The 26,920-nt window shown below is 39.9% G+C and overlaps 1 protein-coding gene across 1 annotated transcript; it reads right to left on the bottom strand.

Annotated features, from left to right (window-relative positions):
• Window positions 1-19,046: 19,046 nt before the first annotated feature.
• On the bottom strand, window positions 19,047-19,854 carry LOC131019749 (non-specific lipid-transfer protein 1-like). Its single transcript, XM_057948335.1, has 2 exons — window positions 19,442-19,854; window positions 19,047-19,245 (listed from the first exon to the last, which is right to left on the bottom strand). The coding sequence occupies exons 1-2, from the start codon at window positions 19,792-19,794 to the stop codon at window positions 19,236-19,238; spliced, it is 363 nt and encodes a 120-aa protein (XP_057804318.1). The 5' UTR covers window positions 19,795-19,854; the 3' UTR covers window positions 19,047-19,235.
• Window positions 19,855-26,920: the final 7,066 nt, after the last annotated feature.

Raw genomic sequence — 26,920 nt, 5'->3', positions numbered from 1 at the left:
CATAAAAGAATATGCAATGAATTCCAAACAATAATAAAACGGGCGTAAAATCGACTTAAACCGCAGAATATAAACCGTATAAACAATGCAAAATGAGTGTTTATCAATCATCCGTTGTGACCTCTTCCACAGCACATTTCCTGAAGTCTTCCCTATCAATGCAACAATCCGAAGTGTTGGTCAAAGTAGCATCTTGTGATCGATCCAAAGGCTCATTCACAAGAATTTTTTCAAGAAAGTCCGGGCCCGAGAGTTGCTGGTGTCGCTGATCCTCTTGTGTATGCGTAAAAACCTCAAAAGAACTCCCATGGTAATTTAGAACTTTATTACTTTGTTGAGACCTCTGTCCCCCCACAGTTTGCCATTATAACTCCTTATTCTTAGTCTCGTTGGATTGCTTCTGAGCATGCACCTACGTATCCTTCGCCAACCCATCGTGTTTATCATCCACCGCCCCCTCCTTTAGGATTTTACGGCATTTGTCTATCGAGTGCCCAATAATTTTGCAACGCGGGCAGAAAGAAGGAAAATTCTCAAAGCTGAACTCCACAGAGAAGGAGCAATCACCACCATCAACAATCAAAGTTTCGAGAATATATTGGGTCAAGTCCATCTCAACAAGAACACGCACAAACTGCCTCGACACTCAAAGAAGCCACATCCATTCAAAGAGGTTGTCCCAGACTTCCAACTATGCCCGCAATGACTTTCGGGTGCCAATATTCCACCGGCAAATAACAAAAACCTGAGCAAACAAAGACGTTGCTTTTTAAGGGTTAAAATTCCTAACCCAATCACGAATCATCAATTATCCAGAAGTAAGCTCCCAAGATGGGCTAGCGTTAACCAAGGATTTATCCTCAAGGTTCTAGAATTTCAGCGTGTAGTAACCTTTGCCCATCGGCATAAGAGTTCAGGCTGCCTTCGGCTTCCATAATTTTTGCGACTCCGCCTTAAGTTCAAGGGAAGATCATTGCTTGTCTCCCTTACTGAGAAGCAACCGGCCAATAAGAGCAAATTTAAAGTGTGAAACCTGTTTCAAGTAAAGCTCATGAGGAATAGTAATAGAAGCCGACTCCCCATGTTTAATCGCCTTCAGAGCATAGAACCTGTGGAGAGGAATATCCGGTCTACGCTAGGGCCTGGGCGCAACCTTATCAGCGTAAGAAATCACCGGAGGAACGTAATCCGCCTTCTTATTAACAAGCGTGCCATCAGTAACCTTCTCAGGGATGGGTTTCAGCCTTGAAGGCTAGCGTCCTTCACCGTCGACGACGCACCGTCTAACAACAATTGCTGATCAGATGAAGCAGCAGAGGAGGAGGCCGCATGGTTCTCTCCCACACCAAGAGAGACAGTCGGAGGAACAACCGCTAGGGTTTGAGTACGACCAGAAGAACGAGGATTTCCATCAAAGGTTGAGGAGATATTTGGTAGATTGAGTCCACCTCTATCCGGAGAAACGTGGTGTATGCCGGCGGCCATGTCCGGCGAACAACAAACGGCTCAAAAGCTAGGTTTTAGAAGTAGGGTTTTTCGTCATGCTTTCTATGTTTATAAAAAGACCAAAATCTTAATCAATATAAATAATAACAACTATGTATGCCTCTATAAAAGATTGTGAAACAAAATTTTATTTCAAAGTTCTTTTTTCTTAGATTTAAATAAATACATAGAATCAAATGATAACTTTCGTTATACGACTTTCAAAGTTAATTCACATTATCTATATATATATAGGGTGTGGTTCTAGAGAGAACTACATTATTTGTGAGAACGTGAGAACCATCAGATCTAATGCATTCACTGTTAAAATTAATGCACTCAAAAAAATAAAAAAATTGCTCCCTTCAGGATTCGAACCCAAGATCTGCATTCATCCAACAAGATGATACATCCACAGTAGATCTTGATAATCGAATGGTTGAAAATGGTTCTCCGTTCTTTTTTTATTTATGGTTCTTTCTTGAACCTCTCCCTATATATATATATATATATATATATATATATATATATATATATATGGAGAAAGGATCAACGAAGAATGCTAAGTACTGAACGAAACAACAAAAACTGAATAAGTCAATAAATTAATTTACTGAATATGCCAATAATTTTACTGAACGGACAATGTGCGTGTTTATTCAATAAATGTCTATTCGTGCGGTCACGTGATTTGTTCGGTAAAGTTATTAACTTATTCAGAACGAAATATATTTACTTCTTAGATCTCAACCATATATATATATATATATATATATAGGGGCGCGCTCCAGTGAGACCCCCTATTTTTCGTGTAACATGAGTACAATGAATAAGACATATAATACTAATGAACGAAACGTATATCTAATGAACAAGATGTATATACTGATGAAAAATAAAATTTAAAAAATCCGTAATGAATAAGACATATATACTGATGAACAGGGCCGTATCTACTGATGAACAATGCAGTATATACTGATGAATAACAAAACTTAAAATATTCTGCTCCCTCCAGGATTCGAACCCTGCGAAAAAAAATCACCCTCCAGATACAATATCAGCCATAGGATTGATAAAATAAACGCACCAGATCGTGCCCTAGATCTCACTAAAATTAGGGGGTCTCATTGGGTCTCACTAGAGCGCGCCCCTATATATATATCATATAACTTATTCAGAACGAAATATATTCAATAAAAAAATTAGAAACAATTTTATTTATTTATTTACTCTACTCTAGATTATACAATTTCTTTCTTGTTATTATTTTTTTATTGATACAATTTATCACATTTTCATAGTTTTTACCTTGTAGATCTTACTTTAATTGAATTTATAGCTTAGTACTATCCCATATGACCAGTATATTTAATGAAATGTTCACTAAATGTATATACAATATTTAATTGTATGTTTAATGAAACATATAATCACATATTTTTGTCTAAAATGATAATAAAATATTTTCAGAGAGTATATATACAATAACGGGTAAATAAAATCTTTTATATGACTGAAGAAGTATCAACTGATACGGAAAAATTTAGACTGAAGGACAACATTCAAAGCTAGTTTCTGTCAAAACTTGAGTTTAGACTGATACTGAAATGACTTCAGTATTTTGATTTCAGTTAAGCACAATGCTTTAATTGATAATCCACGTAAGGCTTCAGTCTAGTATTTTGAAATCAGATAAGTGTTATGAATCTTACTGACTATCCAAGGATTTGTCAGTTAGACTAATAACACCAGCAGCGGAAAATAAACTTAAGAAAAAACCTTTGTGTTAACCACTTTGTCAGATTTTAGGTTTCTCTTTTCAGTTTATCAGTTTCAGTGAGATAAAGAGTTTGTGCACAAGTAAGAAAGGTAAATACTGAAAGCGATAAACAACACGAGATTTTTACGTGGTTCGGAATAAGTTCCTACGTCCACGGTCAATTGATCACACTAACAATCACTCTGGGCTTGTGCTTACGGGTGCACAGCAAACCTTCAACTGAAACAAAGTTCCAGTGCCAATACTCTGTATTGGACTTCTCGTCACCTTCTCAGCTCGCAGTTGCAGAGACTACACTTGTCTTGCTTGCGGGGGCTAAGAACTCTTAAGTTCAGACCACTGTCTCGAACTCTCTCTCTCTCAAACTCTCTTTTCGCTCGATTGAAAAAGAGTTCGAAATACCAACTAGATTAAAGAGAACAGGCTCTCTGTAATCAAAGACTTAGGCTAGGGATTTTACAAGGGATTTGCCTAAGGGTGTAAGAGAATTTGGGTAATCAGTAAACTGATTTGGACTTTGGATATTCTTTTGTTCGATTCAAACTTTGGATAATAGAGAAATAAATTGAGTTGCAATTTTGGCAGTGGATCAGCTTGAGCGTTTGAATCGGTGAAGATTGAAGATGATCCTTGAGCTCTATTTATAGGCAAAGTCTTGAATAGACCCGTTCGCAAGATGGTCTTCAAGAATTTCGGCCGTTGTGAGATAGATTTAAATTTTGGCTGAGGCTTCAATCTTCAAAGTTCCTGATTTGGTGAGGAATGGCGTCTCTATGTGCAGGAGCATGGTGCTTCTGAAAAGTTAGCACCAAAAAGGAATGCTCTGCTCAGGAAAGGACGGTCTTCAATATCTCTGCATTTAATGTTGCTCTACTTGGTGTGTACGTGGCTTCCTTTTAACTTAAGATGTTCATTCCGAGGAAGAATGTCAATTGATACTCGACTTATGTATCAGTCCGCTAAATTCACGTGGCCAACATTAGTTATTCAGTTATAAACTGAATCTCCATTGAAGTCTTCGTTCATTAAATACTTTGGTTTTTAACTTTAGTCTTTTCAGATGCATCATCAATCGAACAATCTTCAGTGTTCAGACTTCAGTCTGCCGGTCTTCAGTCTTCAGATCTTCAATCTAACTAGATAACTGAACTCTAACACTTGAGTTCGAAAAGTTCTAGCGATCATCAGTCGAACAATCTTAAGTCTTCAGACTTCAGTCCGCCGGTCTTCAGTCTTCAAATCTTCAGTTTAACTAGATAACTGAACTCTAACACTTGAGTTCGAAAAGCTCTAGTCTACTGAAAAGAAAATCTAAGGGTGATGATGTATAGGTTTATCAACGTCGTAAAAACTAGTAAGTGAGTAAAAGATTAAAACCTGAAGTGCAAAACTAGATAATCACTCGACTGTTCTTTAGTGAACCCACTTTTTCAATATATTGATTTTTTGGGAGTACAAGTACAAGGTGATAAAAACTAGAAAATTGGATCCTCCTTCCTATTACAGATTCAATATTTATAAGTAATGAAAGTAAAGGGGTACAAATGTATTTTCTTCCTTCACATATACTCAGCAGGTACGACACACTTCCGGTGTCATTATCGTAGTTGATTGTCCTTGCTTTAACGGCCTTACAGCTTTTGCCTTTATCAGAAGGTAGTTGAGATTCCATCCTGCGTCGGCCTCTTGGCTGCGCGGGTATCTTTGATTGGCTGCGCCGCCCTCTTGGCTGCGCGGGTATCTTTGGTTGGCTGCGCCGGCCTCTTAGTTGTGCCCGTATCTTCGGTTGTCCGCTCAGGCACTTCGGCTACACGGGTGTCTTTGTGCGGCTATACAAGTATCTTTGTTCTTTTACCTGCGCTGTTAGTCTTCCAATTTGTGCGGTAATCGTTATAATAACAGTAATAAATGCTTGTAAAATGTGAAGTGTAAATCAGATTTTGCGCTGATGAGGATCTTATCCCTCATCAGCTACTCCCCCTAGTCTACGAAAAGAGGTAGATTTTTAAGTGAATTTTTGTAGACGGGAAATTCTTGCTCTGGTATACGCAAGGATGATCAACGCAGGATAGGATGTTTAAGAGTCTGCGCAAGAGGGGATGTTTAAGGGCCTACGTAGGCACCATCCCATCGCATTAAATGCAGTCTGACATATTTGAGTATCCGTCTTGTCTTCCCACATTTTTGTCTATTAGTCTGACTGAATCTCGGCCTTCCATTTATAACCGCCCATCTGAGGCGTGATCTCAGCCGTCGCTTTCCCATTATGCGATTCCCAACCCTAATCATTACCTTTCCCCCCACTTTCGATTCGAATCCCCCCTATAAATAACCATATCCGTCTTCAAATTTCTCTCTTCTTCTTTCCGTCATTAACGATCCTTGAAAGTTTTTCTTGACTCCCGATTACTCTTCACTGCTTCAAGTTTTTTTCCATTTCGTCCGATCATCCTCTGTTTAGCAGGTACAAGGCTCATTTTCTCCTTCTCCTCCTTCGGTCTCTGTAGATTTTTTGTTAGTGTTTGCAGCTGTTACGTATACATATTTCATGATGACCACCGTCGGAGCCCGCCAACAACAGCAAAATCGGGACGACGACATAATTTGTCATGGGAATTCATTTCCCCAATCTACCCTTTCAACCTCGCAAATGCAAGTGATGCGGCAGCTCTTGCGAATATCTCCGGAGGACCCAAAAATAAAACTTAGACTCCAGCGTCCTTCCAATGACATGCCGGATGGTGATGGGAGTTGGTCTCCCTATACTATTCCCCTTTGGGCTGCGTAGGTCAAGGCAGGGCTACGCTTGCCCCCTTCTAAATTTATCTTAGATGTGTGTAAACGTTTTAGTGTTCTTTTTTTCCAGCTTTCTCTTTCCTCAATCCGTTGAGCCCATATTCTTCACATCCTCTGCGCTGTCAATGACTATCGTGACAGCGCAGCCCTTTTCCACAAAACCCATATTATTAAGAGAACTGGTTGCCACTATAACTTTACTTCAAAATCCAGTAGCAATATGAAATTTCTGTTGGGGTTGAACTCTATGGTCAAAAAATTTAATGATAAGTATTTATTTGCCCAAGTCAGGGAGGGTACCTGGGAAGAGTATATGGATTCGATAGAAGTCAAATGGCACCGCCTTAAGCATATTGTTTCTTTAAACAAAAGCGTGTGAGCAACATAGAATTTCGTTTGATTGAATGTCTGATGAGCCAAAGTTTGTGCTCTGTTTTCGTGTTTGTTTTAGGTCTAGATCGAGTCTTTTCCTTTTATTTTATGTTGTTTGGTCGCCTGGGAGGGCGTAGTTCTTTGGCAGGACCCGCTTGTGGGCAAAAGGTGCTTTAGGGGTCAAAACTGCTGTCACCTTCCGTGAAAGAAGCATGTGCCGAAAGCAAGGGGGATTCGTAGGCAAAACCATCCCTTATGCCCATAGGTACCGCACGGAAGCTGACAGGCATGAGAAGGAGAACAGGGAAGGAAGTCGGAAGCACAGCAGACGGGCAAGGCAGGACTGTGGAGTAGGCGCTTGATATGGGCCGAAGGCGGCAGCATCCAAGAAGTGACTGATAAGGCTAAACCTCTGCGTTATCCGAAAGAAAAGAAATCTTCAAGATACTAGGTCTGAAAGTGGATAGGATCTCCATGCCTTGCATGGATCAGGCCGCAACAACATGGGCTGGGCCTTTTGTTGCCCTAGTCGTGCCTATATATACCCGAAGAGCTTTCGAAGCCAAGGGTGTTGAAGAACCGGCTGTTGTGCACTTTGTTTACGTGCTTTTGGAGTTCAAGCTTGCCCAGGCTGTGGGCGTAGTCTAGATTACATTGCTTATGTTCTTTGCGGCACTTTTTGGCCGTAAGCACTGACTCATCCAAAAACACCTAGCGGATGGACTCGAATTTATATGAGGTCGTCCTAGGGCGGTAAGGTGACTCAAGTCGTCTCACACGGAAGGCTTAGCAGGGCTTTAATTGTATTACTCACTCGAACGGAAAAGAAACCTAAACACTCTAATCGGGTAGTTGGGTCTGGCACTGTCTCACACTCTATCACCAAGACGTAAATGAAAGGAAGCAATAAACAACAACTAAGCAGTAGAGATATAATAACTAGGAACAACGTGATTGAACATTAAGCATATTAACTAGGGTTTCAATCAAGCACTCTAACCAAACGAACATAAACTCATGAATCATCAATGATTAATCACTACCTAGGCATGAAACTAAATCGAGCATCAATTCAATATCAAAGAAAGCTTAAATCACCATAAAAGAAAGTACTAAACATTCATCACTAAGAGAAATCCGTAGGCAACAATAACGAAGCAACGATTCACGTAATTTATCAAGATTCAATAACAACAATCTCAAATCATCTCATTCATCAAAAGCATAAACGAAGGAATTCAAATAACCAAGGATTCAAATAAACTAAGAAATTAAAGTGAGTTCTTACAAAAACGTAGTGATCTGATAAAACTAATTCGGTGAATGTTGATTGACATCAAAAGCGATCCAATGATTCCAAAAGCTAAAGTAAATGTTTAGAAACTCCAAAAACCATAGAAAAGTGTGGAAATTCGCCCTAGAGGCTGCTGTGTTCGAAGGTGTGAAGAAAAACCCTAAAAATGGGTTTTAAACCAAAAATCCGTAACTGCCAGAAATACGCAGTAGGCGGCCGCCTAGAAGTAGGCGGTGGCCTAGAAGTAGGCGGTGGCCGCAGAAAGTAGGCGGCCGCCTACTACCCCTTTCGTAAATCCAAGGTAGGCGAGCGGCGAGGCTAGGCGGGCGCCGTGTGCACGGCGGTGGCCGCAAGAGAAGGCGGCCGCCTACCCGGAGGCGGTGGCCGCAAGAGAAGGCGGCCGCCTATCCGGAGGCGGTGGCCTAGTCTGGCAGCGGCAGCTGTCCCGGTAGTTGCCTCTTGATCCAAAGCTCAAAACTTCACGAAAGACTTCCCACTCCGGAATCCTGTACCAACAAGAAAAAGCAGCAAACAACATTCGAGCAAGGATAAAACGGCACGAAAAAGCACAGAGCATGCTCGAAAGTGTATCACACAGCCCAACAATAACACTTAAAAACAAGGTAAACAAGCACTCTTTTATTTCTTTAAGTATTTTCAGTTTGTTTTTAATCATGTCTTTCGCTTTTGTTATTTACTTTATGTCTAGCTAGTTCTCTATTCTGATTTGGGCAAGATGATTTAAGCATGAACACTTAACTCGAGAGGTCTAATTTGGGCATCATAACTGTACGAGCATATTCCCGATACACTAGGTTTGATTCCAATAAGGTTGTAACAACTTGGTTAATTAATTGATCACTAGTTAACTAGGGAGTTTGGCTGCAAGTAAACTTTGGGCAAAAGGCGAGACACCATCGACCTCCAAAATAGTACAACGAGTGTTGGAGCCGTGACTGCGGTGAAATATCTGCGTAAGAGTCAAGTGGGTCTTTCTAATTCTTAAGGCATTCTGGGCAAAGCACAACTAGGGATAGTTGATTTCCATTAGTTGAACCTTCTAAGGGATCATACACTGAAATGATAGATTGGGCAAGGGGTTTTAGCGTGCGTGACGAGTGACAATAGGGGCGCAACAATTCTTATGCCTATAACCACTGGTATGCGAGTATAGTAATTTATCTTTGCACCAATGATCGAGTGCCTAGTCCATGTTTAGTGATTCAAACCCAAGTCAGGATTGTTTTGTTATTTGATTCATTTACTTTTGTTATTTCAGTTTAGTTGGAAACTCTGTTATGCCCATAAGCATGTTGTGGTCAGAACCCGTCAGAATACAAACCCTTTTTAGTGACACCCTTGCAGGAGGAGTTACTGTTCAGTTCCCTGTGGATTCGACTCTGGACTTACCACTAGCTAGTCTAGTTGTGGGCACAGGATATTTTATTTGTGCGAAGCTCAAACGACGGCTTCGTCAATGTCTGAATGAAGCTCACGAAGGTAAGAAATTTGATGTGGTGAAGTTGGTAACTTCATCTTCGGTGCAAGCCGGCGCAGGATTATTTAAGCGTTACCCAGTGCAGTCAATTGGTATAACCTTCATTTGTTATTTACTTGGACTTTCCTCTTAATTGTTATTGTTTCGTATTTTTCATCTGCACGAGCTTCGGGCAATATTTAATGTTCTGGTCATGTTGCGCAGTCATGTGGAAGGTGACTGAGCATGGAAAGACTCCTTCTTTCATCCATTTTCCTTCCCTTTCTCGGGAGGATTTGGAGGGCACGAGGGTGCCGGTTGGTTCAACTGAGCGAGTGGACCTTGAGTCCCTCAACCCTGGCTAGCTCCGACTGACGGCTGTGCAGGATACGGTTGAGCCTCACCTCATAGATGAGGTTTCTGAGGAAGAGGGGATGCCTTTACGACGCAAAAAATGTTTTGTTCCCTCTGCATCTTCTGAAGGGAAGAACAAAAATAAAAGGAACCTGTTCAGCAAACAGAAGGATAGGATTCCTCCGAGGGTTTTATGATCAGCACTCCAAGATTTAAGCGGCGTAGAGTGTCAGTCCCTGATGGAAGCTCGAACTGCCTCTGTTGATTTGGAAAAATATGACTCCCCGAATGTTGTGAGTTTGCTAACAACTTATGCTTCTCCGTGCATGCGGTATTTATTTTTCTTCTGTTTTTCATGCATTGCTTTATTTGTTTACCCACATGTTTCTTTGAGGTGTTGATTTTAATCATATGTTTGTGTTTTTATGCTGTTCAGGAGAATGTGAGATTTTTGGCTGCCTCACGCCATCTCAAGAGATCTGCAACGGTGCTGAAAGCCAATGAGGACGAGCTAATGGCTACATTGGGTAGATGCACATCTCTAGAAGAGGAGTTGCGCGGGTCAAAAGAGGCTGAGGCTAAGTTACGGGTGGAGCATGATTCTTTGAACTCGAAATGGCTAGGATGGTCAAGGAAAGGGATGAGGCACTGGCTGCGCAGAAGCATGCCCTCACCGAGGAGTTCCGGGGGCAACTGAATAGGATAAAAGAGAGCTTCATTCGGGGCGTTCAAGAGCACTGCGCTCGGTATTTCTTGTTTGCGCAAGGTCAGGAGTTCTTGCGCATCATGCTGGAGGATACTCTAGAAGCCTTCCGCGCGACACTAGAGATCCTTGGAATGTTAACGCCGGGGATGCAATTCTTGGTGGGCGACACTTGTCGTGTCCTATTGGATTTGATCGAGGCTACTCCTGATGAGCGTAGTCGCTACACTCTTGAAGCTATGCTGGACCAGATTGATGACAAAAAACTTGATCAAATCCTGGGCATCGACTCGAATGCCCCGAGATCTCCTGGGTGGTGGCTTCCAGTGCTGGACAAGGCTCTTCACCTCTTCGTGAAGGGCGAGTGTGTGGGTTCTTTACCTAAGCATGAGCTGGTGAGGTTGCCGTTCTTGGATCAGCTCTATAGTTCTTGTCGATCTTCCTGCGGTCATTACCCGGGGAATGGTGTTGTTTGTCGTCCTCTCTGGTGCTTCCACAATGGAGGCTGCTCACCCGAAGGAGACTACACAGGTTGAAGAGCCTGCGTGGGTGGATGCGGTAGCGCAAGAAGAGCAGTCTCGCGAGCAAGCAGTTGAAGGGACGGAGGCGGAGCGGCCTTTGGTTTTTCTTTGTTTCGTGTAAATTTAAGTCAATAGTCCCTATTTTGAACTTGAAGACGTCGTTCATGTTTTTGACTTTTATGTTTATTTTGGTTATCCCTCTTATTTATGAATCATGGATTTGCCATATGTTTATCTCTGTTATCATTGCCTTCTTTGAAACTAAACTTGTGATCCTAAAGTTATTTGTATTGTTGGTTGATATGTATCATTTGGATATCTTGTCTTTCTCCATCCAAAAGGGGGTGATGCCCAACTGTTATCCCTTTATTCGGATTTCACAAGGTCTTTTCCTTGTTCATTTCAATGGTTTAGTTGCACCTTGGTTATAGTTTATTCCTTCAAGAACTGGGGTGTGACAATCTAATCATTAGCTGTGCTGCTCTGGCCATCCGCTGGAGCATGGACCGGCACCGCTGGAGCTGGGGTGGTAGAGGTGTTGGATTTGTATACTGAAAGCAAGAACGTTTTATGCTTGTATACAATGATTCTTGTGTTCACTATTTAATCTCCTATCTGATTGGGTTCATGATTGCATATGTATGTTCTTTATCTCTATATAAGTAGATTATATGGTGTGTTGTAGATCACAGAAGACCGTATAATTGGAATAACCTTAAGAGATATAATATAATCACAGCCGAAATAACTCTAGGACAAGTTATTGGTTTAGGCTGCGGTATAGATGGAAGTAGTTTGTCTTAATTACTTATCTATACTGGTACGTCATAACGTATTGATAGGACCACAGTGAGATGTATTCTTCTATCTGACTTAAGTGAAGAATCAAGATCTCGGTAACTTATATGATCTTAATACTAATAATATTTCAGATATATATGTTGATTCGTTTATCACTTTGATTTACTATGAGCGAGAGTTATATAGTAACTTGAGTACTCTGTATCTTGGGTGATAGCGGTTAATATATGATATTTGATTATCTGTATTAGTACTCGTATCCGTATAGGATAATGACATCCCCTTAAGGAGCTCAATAATGTTTATTGCGTTAAACCCTGCAGGTTGATTAAGTTCAGGCGCAATAATAAGTTTTGAGTGGTACTGCTTAAGGATTACCAAGAGATTAATTAATTAAGGCTGTCAGAGCTATAATTAATTAATGGATGTCGAATATTTTAAATACGAGGATTTAATAAGTCTAAATACAAGCCCCGACTCATCACCGGCAATAAAGGGGTAAGTCAGTATCGGTTCTCTAGTGGAATGAACTGATATTTATAAATTAATTATGGTCTGGGCTGACCATAGATAAATTAATTTATTTGAGGCCCATCTTTATTCCTTGTATCTGGTCCCTGGACTGGCCCAATGTCTCCTAGCCCAAGAAGGGCTAGAAATCGTCCCTGCCCTATAACTGGCGCCCCCTCCCTTTGTTCTGTATTATAAATACAGCTGTCAGCTCTCATGAAACACACACTGATAATTATTAGGGTTTTTGAGAGCAAAGGATGCGCAGGAAACGTAGGGTGATTTCTAGCTTGGGACTTTCATAGCTCGTTGTCCATCCAACGGTGAAAGCTGAGCGGGATACAGTCGAGAAGATCAGAACTCGAGTCTTTCGATGCGATCATCAACGACCTCTGCATCCGCTTCACAAGTAAGTAATTCCTAACACCTATGTGCAGCTGTTAAATTCATAGGAGCATGTTTAAGATTAATCGTTGTATGATAAATTAATAATAACCAAGAAACGATCATCGGGCAAAGCGGAACGTTAATTCAATTTAATATTCCTTCAAGAGGGCTGCGCAGCAGGGAGAGGAGGATGATAAAAGATACTCCTGCCAGGATAGTTCCCATGAGGAGAACAGACAGCATTTTGGCGGAGGCGATCGAGGAGAGGAGTCCGAAAACAGGCACCCACCACCCGGGCGTCTTGGGAGCTTCAGAGTTGATGCCGAGCAACTGGTCAAGCTCTTTGACATTTATCTTGTCAACTATCTCCTGCGGAGTATACCGGCTGCGCTGTTCAGGAAAAGCATCAATGAGGTCCAGCAAAATGAGACAGGCATTCCCCACCAAGAACTTCATACCTGGACCCAATACCCAGAGCACCTCGGGAGTTTGGCAAAAAGCCTCTAACGTCTGTATTAGAACAATGTGCAGAAATTGATGACCCTCCCTTGAGAGAAAGTAACGAATTTTATGTTCATGGATTCCACGGGCAAAAGCTTGGTTCTCCCTCTCTACAATGCCATCTTTCAGCCTGTTCAGACGCTCCCCGAACTCCTCAGACAGAGTATGGTGGAGTGCCTCAAACTTTTCTGCTTTGTTCTTAGTAACCCTTTCCAGCTCAGTACTGAGAGAATCCCTTTCTACCTTCAGCCTAGCATTTTTCGCCCTAGATTGGCAAAGCTCTTCCTCCAGATCAGTGCACTTACCCTGCGCCACCAGAAGATCATTCTCTTTGGTTTGAAGAGTAGCCGCTGCCCTTACCAGATGACAGGAGGCAGCCAGATACCTCACCCTCTCCTGCGCAGTCAAAAACAATTGTCATAAAAGGAATCGATGATTAGCACACTACTATCAAGTAAAACAACACAGAACAAAACAAACAAACAAAATAAACAAAATACTGTCTCAATAGGTAAGCACATGTCGTCGGAAAAATTCATCAACTCCATGGAGTCGAATTTTTGCAGATCCACAGATGCAACCTGGGCCTCCATCTGGGATCGACATTCGGCGTCGGTCAAGTCTTGAAGAGCACGGGGGCCGGGGGGGCCCAAGTGGAGAACATCACCACCCGTTTTCTGCCTAGAAGGATGAGAAGGGCTGGCGAGAAGCTCTTCAAAGGAGGAATCACCCTCCTCAATGATCACCTGAGCAGTCGGCGTAGTCTTCTTTTTCTTCTTTGAATCAGAAAAGGGAGTCTTTTGACTCTTCCGGCGTTTCCTGTCCACAAGGGAGACATCGTCATCAAAAATATCCTCTTCATCCATGAGTTGGAGTTGAGGAGGATCTGGAGTAGCCGAAGAAGAGCGAGGCTTCCCCAGATCAAAAGACTCCAGGTCGACCCGTTGGACGGCGCTGACTTGTTCCTGCACAGCTTCGTTAATAAAAGTGAAACCGGCAACCTTACCATGTTTGGCCGTCTTCCACATACCTGCACATGATGACATGACCAGAGATACAATAGATTAATGAAACCTTGCGAACACACCAATCATAAAAAGAAAAATCAAGTGATCACAATTAAAATTATACCAACGGCTGAGGCAGGATATCTGGAAAATAGGCCTGCGCCAGCAAGAATGGAAGGATAAGACACGAATTTCACGACATCAAAATCTTTCGATGTGTGGGCTGAATTTATAGCTTCGAGCAAATAATACTTAGTGTCGGTTAGACGGCTTTAAGGGGGGAGTTCGGTGTTGGAGGCGATGCCATTCCACCTCGACTGTGTCGGCATAAGAGGTCAGTCCTCATTTCTTACTTTAATAAAAAAATATTTATCATGAACTTTTTTATCAAGGGAGGTCAAACCCCCCAAGTAACCCATATTTCAACCCGGTTTAGAAGTAAAGTTATAATAGCATTTAGTTCTTTTCAGAATGTGGGTTTTGTGGAAAAGTTCTGCGTTGTCGGTATAATTATTGGCTGCGCAAACGATATGAAGAATATGGGCTCGACGAAGGAAAGATGGTGAAATCTAGAAAAAAGGAATACCGAAACGCTCGCAAACATCAATGAGAAATTTCGAAGGTGGCAAATGAAGCCCGGCCTCTATTTGATTCACCCATACAGGAATTGTATCGAGCGGCTGCCCTCTATCAGCATCATACATATCACCGTCTAGCAATTGTATCCGAACTTTCAATTCCGGGTCATTGGGAGGGATGCGAAGTATTTTACGCATGTCGGCTATCGTGGAAGCATCAATGGTCGATCGAGGGAAACCGGCGCAACTCATGTCATCGTCTCGGTTTATTTGTTGTTGACGAGCCCCGACAGTTGCCATAACAATGCAAATGTATGTATATACTTGAAGAAATCGAGGAAAATTTACAGAAAAAATGGAACGATCAGGGAAAGCAAGAAGAAGAGGAAACCTAATACCTGAATGAGGGAGTTCTCTAGCGTAGGAAAGGGGATAAAGTAGACAACCGCGGGAGATCACAGAGAACGGAGAGGATCTGATAAAAATATTAATGGCGGACGTGAGAAAGGAGGAGAAGAAGAAGAAGAGAATAAAGTAACTTATAGATATATATATATATATATATATATATATATATATATATATATATATATAGGGAGAGGTTCAAGAAAGAACCATAAATAAAAGAAGACCGGAGAACCATTTTCAGCCATTCGATCATCAAGATCTACGGTGGATGCATCATCTTGTTGGATGAATGCAGATCCTGGGTTCGAATCCTAAAGGGAGCATTTTTTTTTAATTTTTTTAGTGCATTAATTTTAACAGCGAATGCATTAATTTTTACAGTGGATGCATTAGATTTGATGGTTCTCCCGTTCTCACAAATAATGTAGTTCTCTCTAGAACCACACCCTATATATATATATATATATATATAGGGAAGGGCTAAACTAAGAGCATTTCTTAAGATATAAAATAAGAATCATTTTCAGCCCTTAGATCACCAAGATCTACGGTTGATTCGTAATCCTGTTGGCTGGATTTATGGTCCTGAGTTCGAATCCCAAAGGTAGCAAAAATTTATTTTTTACAATTCATACCTTTATACAACGAATTCATACATGTTGTACATGAAATTCATACATTAAAAATTGCTCTTATTTCTTATTTTAAGATGTGCTCTCACGGTAGCCCACCCCTATATATATACACACACACACACACACATATGTGGGGAATTCGAAGGGGGGAGAGGAGGGAATAATGACAAAGGTTTAAAATCGTGCGATTTGAAAGGAACGGCTCAGATCATCTCAAAAGGAGGCGGTTATAAATGAAGGGACATGATTGCTGTGAACACGGAAAGGGAAATGTGGGGAAGTCCAAGGGAATATTCAAAAAGAGGAGAGGTGTCAGAACATTTAATATGACAAGACAACACCCCTATTGAATCCCGCAACTTAACATTGGCTGTGAAGTATCTGTGTTGCAAAGCCTGCGCTGAATAACCTGCGCTGATGCAATTTATAGTGCTTAACCTACGAAAAAATCATGATAAATATTGTCTCTTTTTATAGACTAGTGGGAGTAGCTGATGAGGAGTAAATACTTATCAGCGCAGGTTATTATTTCACACCTCCATTTATCTATTAACTAATATTTCCTTATTATATAGAACCGAAAAGGACTGTACAGATTGTTGGATGTGCAAAGGCCTGCGTAGACTTAGTTGGAGCCAAGGAATCCCTTCCTGCGCAGGCTTAGTTGGCATCAAGGAGTTCATTCTTGCGCAGACTTAGTTGGCATCAAGTAGTTCCTTCCTACGCAGATTCAGCAGATAGCAAAAGGGTTCTTCCTGCGCATACTTCACTCAAAGAAAGGTTGCGCAGGTTAATTGAGCTCTATTGGTAGTTGGAAAAGCTGCAAATCCGTTAACGAAAGGACGAATCGCAAGAGATAACGACGGCCATCAACTTTTTTGCATGAGGAGTACGTGAGATATTAAAAAGACTATTGTACCATTCTTCTTTGTTAACTCTATAAATACCACATGTAGTTTATTGTAATGAGAGAGAGCTTTTGAAAAATAAAAAGTATAAGTGTTCTTCAAATTCTAGGTTCCCTGAACCGTCTTCGTGCCCTTGGATTTGGACTATTCAGGTTCCCTTTTCTCCATTAACCCCCTATTAGAAGATAGTAAAGGTTTTTGTTTCACCAATTAATAAAAATTTTGGTAAGCTCGGAAATATTGTATTGTTTCACAATAAAAAAATTCAAATTTATGTATATTGTGGGAAAAAATAATCTGAAGAAAACGGATAAACTAGCCGCCGATAACTCCTAGTGCCGGCGGCTAGTTCATCCGTTTGCTTCAGAATTTTTTTTCTTCACAATATACATAAATTTGAATTGTTTAGCCTTCATATTAATGTTTTATAACACACAAACATGCCCTCATTTTTTCAAACTTAGGGTATATTAGGGTTAGAAATTGACGTGACTTTACAATAAATGCACATTTCTTGGATTTTGTATATTTTTTAACTACCTATCTTACACATTTTCTTACACAATTGCATGTACTTGTGTAAAAAAAGTGTAAGAACTTTTACAAAAAAAAAAAACAAAGCAAACCTATCAACATCAATTATACTTTGAATAGTTTTGATAGATATATTATAAGAGCAGATAACTTTTTATAGATATATTATCAAAATTAGTAGTTTAAATTCTCACCATTTCATTAATACTATAGTTGTGCTTTTGAGCACATAGAGTACTACCTATATTAAGAATGTCCGTACAGATATTTTTTTTGAAAAGATTGTATGTCATGTGCATGTTAATTAATACTACTAGCAATAGTATTTGTATTTTGTATGAAGTGAAAGGAAAAAAATATATATATATATATATATATATATATATATATATAGTTTGGACGACAGATAATATATGCCTGTTGAAACATATTAATGTTTTTCGAGAATGTTATAACCATGTGCCTCATTATTTAATTACGTTTTAACAAACTGATAGTGATTTTTGGACTTAAATATTTAGTGAAAAGTTGATTCTTTGCTTAAATATTAATTTGATCGATTTTTTTGCTATTTAGTTATTTAGTGATTTGTTTAAAATATCCTTTTTAAAATTGAGCCAACCGATTTTGTAGTTATTTTTGGAAGTTATATTTTCGAAATTTTAGCTATTTTTTTTTTCAAAATTATATTATTGATTTGTCTCCACTAATTTAGGGATTCTCCTAAAAATAATCTTAGATTTGTTTCCACGTATATTATTATATTTTTTTTAATTATTTTATTTTTATTTGTTTCTAAAATAATTAAGTAAGATTAATACTTCTAAACGACGTCCTAAACTTAATTGTGTATTAAAATAAAAATAATTAAGTAAGATTATTTTACAAATATATAATTATTTTTAGGAGAATCTCTAAATTAGTGGAAACAAATCAATAATATAATTTTGGAAATAATAAAAAACAAATAAAATATGTAGAAACAAATCTAAGATTATTTTTAGGAAAATCTCTAAATTAATGGAAAAAAATCAATAATATAAATTTGGAAACAAACAAAAAACTAAATAGCTAAAATTTCAGAAATAAAACTTCTGAAAATAACTACAAAATCGATTGGCTCAATTTTGAAAATGATATTTTAGACAAATCACTAAATAGCTCAAAACCAATCAAATTAATATTAAAGCATGAACCTAATTAGACACCTAGTGTCCAAAAATCTTTACCGTTAACGAAATTATTGCAAATTGTTATAGGATCCGAATATCCGATAGTGCTTTCTGTTCGGTATACAAATATATTATTGTGATAATATGACTCTTTTCTATTTTACGTTTAATTGTTGGTATAAAAAAAAATGTCTGAGAATGAGGTGGCTTTCGAAATTAATTAGAAGGGCTGTGCCTTTTTTTATTTTATTTTTATTTTTTACTATTAGAGTTGGTTTGAATTTTTTTAATTCTTATTTTCTTTCATTCACTTGTCATTAAGGAAACTTTTTTTATTTCATTTTAAACTTGCATGGGTAGTATTTTAACAAGTCCGAGTATTTCCTTTTTGTTTTCCAGAAATGAGAATGGCTATTTTCAGCCATTGCCACTTATCACTTTATAATACAGTTTGAAAATACCCTTTCTTCCAATGATGGAAAAAGTGAACAAACAAAGATAAAGTAACTCGAAATATGTTGACTTTCTTTAAATCATTTTCGACTACTAAATGAAGTTTCAATTTATCTCACAATTTATTTTTCTGAAAATGTGTAAACATGATATTAAGTGAGTGAGAAAAGGTAACGTTACGTGAAAAGGTTATGGAAAGTGTTTGGAGAAATTCGTGAAACGAATCTTTCACTTATTAAACTCGTCTACGTTACCAAAATTCCAATCTTTTTTCTTTAATTTAAATAAATAAATAAATGGATATAGTTTATTTAAGAGAAATATTACTTATGGTATAAGGAAGAATAAGATTGTTAACTAAAGCAGATAAGAACACACAAAGCAATAGCTGATTTAGATATTAATTAAAGATAAACAAGTACTACATTAATTACTTAGACGCCAACTCTTCTCTCGATAAACAGAAGCATTCAAACCAACACAAAACCCTAATTAGTTATTCTAGTCCTACGTTGCTCCATCATTCGAGGAAAAGCTCCAATCCTGCTCCACCATCTTAGTGAACTCTGCAAAAACAATTTAATTTTAAACAAAACATAATCACATATATAACATGATTACTTATGAAAATATAACATAACTAATGTTAATTAAATTCATCAAAATGCAGCTCAATGGGTAAGATGTTTAGTCCCTTCAATCAATGGGTCAGGGTTAGATTCACACCTAGCTTGCAAGCGTATTTAATTTGAATTTTCTTACGTGGAACAGTCGGTGGAGGGGCTGATCTTGTACGGAATGCTGACGCCGCATTTGCCGGGGAGTGCGGCAGCGTTGGTGACGATGGCGGGGGTGGCGGAGCTGGCGACGGACTTGAGGCAGGAGCAGACGGCCTGGCGGTCGGCGGTGGCGGAGGCCTGGTTGTATAGGGACTTGATCCCTTGGCAGCAGTTGACCGGCGGCACCGGCGCCCCGCCGTACAGCACGTAGTTGATGCACGGGGAGAGGTCAGTCGCCACCGTGTTGCATGAGATGGCGGCCTCCGCATGCGGCGGCGCTAGAGCGGCCACCACCATGATCGCGGCGAGGAACAGCTGGATTGTTGCCTTCTCCATTGGTTAAGGAAAGATGTTTTTCTGTTGCAAGTGTTTGTTGATGGTGTGTAGAATATCTGAGGTTGGTGATGTTTAAATAGAGGATTTTTGGAGAAAAATATTTACATTTATGATTTTGATGGATTTGCAGTTGGTAAGTTGTTGGATTTCATTCAATGTTATTATTAATGATATTGTGCTTTTGAGCAGATCGATTACCTATATTAAGAAAGTTCGTACAGATTTTTTTTGAAAATTATTGTATGTCATGTGCATGTTAATACTAGCAATAGTATTTGTAATTTTTTTTTTGGTTCTGATCAAATTGAACCTTTTCAACGAGGATAAAATAGTCATAATATTTTAGTTCAAAATGTGTTTTATCTTAAATGCCCCTAATAAAAATATTTAGAATTTTAAATATACTAAATTTAAAATATTTATGAATATACACTACAAAATTCGCGAAAAATAGCTACGGAAATTTCCGTAGCTAAAAACATTAATTCCGTAGCTAAACAACTTTAACTACGGATCGGAAACGGAAATCGTCCGATGGTATATCGCTCGTCGCTAAATTTTTAGCTACGGAAATTCGATCCCTCGCTAACGTTAGCTACGGATTTAGCTACGGAAATTCCCTCGCTAGAATGTGTCGTTGTAAACGTCGTCTAACGTTCAGCAACGGATTTAGCTACGGAAAATCCGTAGCTAAATGGCTACGGAGTTTTCCGTAGCTAAATGGCTACGGAAAAATCCGTAGCGAGTCCGACAATAGACCGACGACAGAAGTTTCTTCACCAGCTATTTGGATTTAGCTACGGATTTTTCCGTAGTTAAGTTGCTAAAATTTTGTATTTTTTATTTTAATTTTTGTTTACCTAGATACAACCTGTTATATATTCGATTTCCAGCAAAACTAGGAACAATTACTATTATTTCAATATCCAACACACATACTCATTATCCCAAAATAGTCATAAACCAAGATAGTTTAGAAATCACATATAAGTATCTCAAAACCAAACACCTAGAAATAGTAGTCACAAATCCAAATAGTCTAGAAATCACATATCTAACAAGTATTTCAAAACCAAGCACCTAGAGATAGTCGATACCGAAATCAAAACACATGTATGATCATGGAACATGTGATGGTGGATTTGGATAACTAGTGGCGGTGCTTGATTGCCCTTGCAACTGCTTGATAATCTCCATTGCAACTTTAACATGTTCTTCGAATCGAGATGTCCTTTCTCGCTCCGCTTGAAGCTGCTCCTCTACATCTCCTAGGCGAGTGGCATACAGCTCTTTGTCGATGTCGGACATAGCTGAAGTACTACTCTCTCTCGATATATCGGTCTTCAAGGTCGATGCGAGACTACTTGTGCCGAACAATCTTTGCTTTTTATCTAAACCACCTCCCAAAACATCTAGATAAATCTTGTTCATATCCACGGGCGTATCAGGATTAGATTGGCCCATCTCTGCAGCAATTTCTTGTATCTCCACCTAATTGATAAAAAATGTTATATAAAACATATTAAAAATATACACTATTAATTAAAGACATATACTTGTTTCAACCAAACTACAACCAACAAATTTTATAAGCTACACTCAAATGATTGAAGTCTTGCTAATTCACTAAATTTAATTCTTCCAAGGGCTTTAGTGGACAGCTCAAGAACACTAAGGCTGCCAACCCATTTACACGAAAGGCTAAGTTTTATAAGAAATGCAAAGACTAAGCTCCAAGAAAGAGGAATAACTCCATCTATTGATGTAAAATACTTGCATCCTATCTACTAATGATTGAACTCTTAGAATTTAAGATAATGAATGGTGAGATTGAACAAGTTTGTAATGCTATTAATTCCATAAAAATGAGATAAAACTTCTTTCATATTAAAGAATTTTAAATAAGGTGATGTATTTAAAATTGATATTTTGTGGCGTCAAAATGAGATAAAACTTCTTATCAATGAGATAAGAAGTTTGCAAACTGGGCATTGTAGAAAACCATCCAAAATTAGCATAAGGTGGAACATTGAAGTGGTACATAGAATAGAAGTCATATATCTAAAACCCCATGAAAAATCTAGAAAACTATATATGGACCTATCAGAAAAATGCCACATTCAGCACCCAAAAAAGCAATAAGAGACACTTACAAGAGCCAGCATTTCTTGTAGATAGGACCTAAATGGAGTTTGCATAGCTTGTCAAGGAAAAATAAACAAGATAAGTTAATCAAACATATGCTCATAACACTAAACATATATTGATTTATGTTATTAGCACATATGTTAAATATTGACAGCAATTCACATATATTGATGAATTCACATAGTTTTGAATGACACAAATTTAACATTAGTTTTTGATGAGGACTGTAATTCCCATTTGAAGAAAAATTAATCCTGAAATATCAGGATTTTTGAAACGGCAGAGCTGGAATCCCGCTGTGTTGAGAGAACCCTGTGCAGGGCTGAAATCGCCTAGCGTCCTGCGCAGGCCCGTTCACCCAAAGCAGCTACGCTGCCCTTCGGATCCAAAAATTCCCTGAAAACAATGCAATATTTTTGATGCAGCGCTGCAAGCGAAATGAACTACCCTCTCCCTCCCTGCGCTGCTTCGGCGAGCTGATGAACTACACCTCTCCCTACTTGCGCTGCATCAGCGCAGTTGGTGAACTGCCCTCTCATTCCCTGCGTAGGCTCCCTTAATAATTCTCTTAAGCACTTCGAGTTTTGCTTGATGTTCCTTCGTCGGTGATATTCAGCACCACACTGTCAGAAACCACCGTTTCCCGGCATGAACTAGAGGCTGCGGTCGAAAGATATTACAAGAAAAGTAAGTGAATGAAATTAAGGGGTTGAGCTTGTCATGAAATTAATGGAGAAAATATTAAATAAATAGAAATCCTCTCTCTCAAATTTGCAAGATCCCTCGCCGGTAGGATTTCGGCGGGCTGTGAAGCCTCGACAACATCGAAGGATGGCCAAATTCTGTTCCCCCTGTCAAGGCACCATCAAAATTTATGGGGCACAGCCCTGGATGTGACAGCATGTATAGAAGCAGTCGCTCTGTGTATTGCGGCAACGGCGGCGTGTCGGTTCTTGGTCGAAATACTTGGAAAGAAGGGAAAACAGGTGTGGCGACGAAACCCAGTGGCAGCGAAGTTGCGCCTGGGCTCTTAATTATCTCTCAATTGTCGCCTTTTAGATGGACGACACCCCTGCACATGACTAGAAAGGGAGTCGTCGACTCACTAATTGGAATTGCATCATGGTTGTTCTTCTGATTTTCGGTGAGCTACACCTCTGACTCGCGGCGGAGCTGTGTGGCACCAGGTGGAGCTGGGCAAGCGTCGATACATGTTAATGTCGGGCTTTGGAGGGGGTAGGCGGCAAGCCTGTTACTGCTCATGGACCTGGATGGAACCCATCAGAAATTCGGATTAATTTTCAATCGTAATAATCTCCCGATTGACAGCGTCAATCTCGACCCAAATCTTCGAACCTTTAAACCAAGAACAAGGCGATTCAATATCTTAGATATTTAGCAAAACTCATGTGTTCCACAGATAAACATTTTTCAAGAGTAAAACTAAGATTGGCAGATCATGAAAGTCAATTCTTATATTTCCCTAACTGGATCAAAGCGAAGTCAGAGTTGGAGAGATTGATAACTTATCTTTTTCTCGTCGGCAAAAATGCAGCGGCGACTTATATCGCGCCATGGTAGCTGCTCAAGCTTCTCCCTATCAAGAACTGGTGGCTTTATCGTGACTCGCCTTCTCCCGAAACCTCGACATTGGCTCTGGGAAAAACCATTAAACTCGTGCACCATGAACAGCGATGGTATCTTCGACTAAGGTTAATTTGACTGACAAAATCAGGGGCTCCAAAGCCCGGTGCAAGAGGGGACGAACTCCGGTGCTAGAGCACGATGACGACGACCACCGACTACGTGTTAGGGCTTGGAACATAATTTGGATAACATACTTTGGGACCATAGAGTCATACTAGCCCTGTCACTAGCATCACAAGTAGGAACACCAATCACAAGCATACACATAACATGTTTATTTTAATCATGCACATGTTACTAAGAGGGAGGGAGTAGAGTATATGTTGCCATCTGTATTTTTCTTGAAAATTTACAGCACATCAATAATGGTTGACAATGCTGGAAAACCTGCTTCGGCAGAAAATGAGCTTTAGTGGCAATTCAGCCACGCTTCGGAGGGGAAAGCCTTAAGTAGAATTTGGGTCTTCTCAGCGCAGTCAGGATATTTATCTCAGCTACCTCTGCGCAGCTATCTCAGCGCAGCTATCTTAGTTATCTTAGCTACCTCAGGGCAACTACCTCAGCGTAGCTATCTCAGCGCAGTCAGGGCAGCTATCTCAGCTACCTCAGCACAGCTATCTCGGCGCAGATATCTCAGAGCAGCTATCTCAGCTATCTCAGCGCAGCTATCTTAGTTATCTTAGCTACCTCAGGGCAGCTACCTCAGCGCAGCTATCTCAGCGCAGTCAGGGCAGCTATCTCAGCTACCTCAGCACAGCTATCTCAGCGCAGATATCTCAGAGCAGCTATCTCAGTAGTTTTCAGCACAGAATGTCCGAGCCGTTGTCAGTTTAGATTGTCTATGCTCCGCGCAAGAATATCGTAAGCCGCGAAAGTTAGACAGGGGTGTACCATCTTAAGGGCCGCGTTGCGGAAGTGTACCATCTTAAGGGCCGCGTTGCGGAAGTGTACCATCTTAAGGGCCGCGTTGCGGAAGTGTACCATCTTAAGGGCCGCGTTGCGGAAGTGTACCATCTTAAGGGCCGCGCTGCGGAAGTGTACCATCTTAAGGGCCGCGCTGCGGAACTGTACCATCTTAAGGGCCGCGCTGCGGAAATGTACCATCTTGAGGGCCGCTATGCGGGAGTGTATCATCTTTGTCAGTGCAGGTAGTGCAGCGCAGTCAGCGCGGGGTTGTCAGCGCAGACGGTGCAGCGCAGTCAGCGCGAGGTTGTCAACACTGATCACTTGAGTCTTCCCAGCACAGGTTATCTAAGCCCTTATTATCTTTAATGATGTTCGACGAATCAAAAGGAATAATTGCTATCTCTTTTATCTCAGCTTATTTCTAGCATTAAAATACTTTGTCTTTATCATTCTTGCAAAGATTGACAGTTCTTGTCTAATAAGTCGCAGGGAATCGTGTATGCTTAATTGACACGGGAGAGCAGCACAGCGCTGACTTCACACCACACACCACTAGTTGAACAAAGAGAACGATGTTCAACTAGACTAGGGGGGAGTAGCTGATGAGGACTGTAATTCCCATCAGCGCTGTGCTTAGCAATCTAAGCCTATTTTACCTTATTATTACTATTATTATTATTATTATTATTATTATTATTATTACAGAAACTAACAGCGCAGGTACGATCGGATATCTTAGATAAAAGAGTAAGAAATCCACCTAAGTAGATGGAGTGAAGAATGATTGCACACAGAAACCTTCCCACGCAGCCAAGGTGCCTTCCTGCGCAGCCAAGTAGCTTTCCCGTGCAGCCACGCAGCCAAACCAGAACAGCGCAGCAGAGCTGCGCAGCCGGACCAGAGCAGCCAGACCAGAGCAGCGCAGACCAAAGCAGCGCGGCAGCGCTGCGCAGTCAGAGCAGCGCCACCAAAGTGCCTTTCCTGCGCAGCTACGTATGATAGTTCAACTTCAGGAATAAGACCATTGTACTGAGTTTTGGGCCCAATTGACTAGATGAGTGGGCTTTTAGAATTAGGGTTTGCTCACAAACTATAAATAGAAAATCTATTGGAAAACTAGGGGATCAACTCATTCAAGCAACACACTTGTAACATGTAAACACTCTCAATATAGTGAAACCAACGAAGAACTCCCGTGGATGTAGGTCTTGATGGCCGAACCACGTAAACCCATGTGTCGTTTATTGCTTTCTAGTTTCTAGTTTAGGTGTTGGTGATTCTGGGCTTCACCAGTTTTGAATTCACGGCAAAGACAGCAATTCACGATATATAACATAAATCAATATATAACAAAAGAAATTTCCAAAATTAGCACAAAATTTTCAAAGTTCTGACAGCAATTCACGCGCAGTATAAGTTTGGTAAACCCCAAAACTGCACCAGTGGTTATGGAGTCGCAAATTTCGAAGCTTACCTGCTGTTGGCAAATGTTGCAGCTATGGAGTCGCAGGACGAGGTAGGCTGAACGAGGGCAGTGCGACGGTGAGCGTCTGAGCACCCTAAATTGGGAGTATAATATCAAATAACAAAGCTTAGTTATTAGCATTCCCACAACCAGAAGAGAACCCCCTCAAATCGAAGAGAACTTACCAATTGACGGTGGCTGCGACGGTGAGCGTCTGAGCAAGGACGGTGGCGGCGCCGGTGAGAAGACGGCGGTGAGAGAAATGGAAGAGCAGCGCGGCTAGGTTTGTAATTGGGGGTAAAATGAGAACCGCGCGGTTGGAGCAGTGAGAAAGAGCCCGTTAGATTTGAAAATCCGATTTTGCTACGGAAATTCCGTAGCTAGTAAGTCACAATGATTTTGCTACGGATAAAATCCGTAGCTACGGATTAAATTTTAGTTTAGCTACGGATTTAGCTACGGTTATTCCGTAGCTAACGATTTTTAACAAAAAATAGCAAATTTTTTTTACTTTAATGACGGAATACATCCGTAGCAAAAGTATTGCTACGGAAATCCGTTGTTAAATCCGTTGTGAAATTTAACAAAATATATCCGTCACAAATCCGTAGCGATTCCGTCACAGAATAGCTACGGAAATAAATCCGTAGCTAATTCCGTAGCTAAAATGAGCGTTTTTTTGTAGTGATAAATTCAATTGTCTATTCATTATTTTTCAAGGTCATTAATTGAATTCGTGAGCATAAAAGTTTTGTTTAGTCTCCTTAAATTTATGAACTTAAATGAATTCATAAATATAATATTTCGGTTAGTCTCAATTAAGTTATGAATTCATTTATAAAACACATCTCAATATATGCATTTTATTCTATTTTTAAATTTATTTTTATGAACATTATATTCTGTTTCACACTATATCAATATATATATAAGAGTAAATTTTTGAAGTAGCCAAAATGA

The sequence above is a fragment of the Salvia miltiorrhiza genome, chromosome 4 (assembly GCF_028751815.1).
Source record: "Salvia miltiorrhiza cultivar Shanhuang (shh) chromosome 4, IMPLAD_Smil_shh, whole genome shotgun sequence".
Lineage (NCBI taxonomy): Eukaryota > Viridiplantae > Streptophyta > Magnoliopsida > Lamiales > Lamiaceae > Salvia > Salvia miltiorrhiza.
The sequence above is the reverse complement of the archived record's forward strand: the minus strand, read 5'-3'. Positions and strand labels throughout refer to the sequence as shown.

What these genes read in the sequence shown, in the direction of transcription:
- LOC131019749 (XM_057948335.1), bottom strand. Translation starts at nt 19,794, where the DNA reads ATGGAGAAGGCAACAATCCAGCTGTTCCTCGCCGCGATCATGGTGGTG.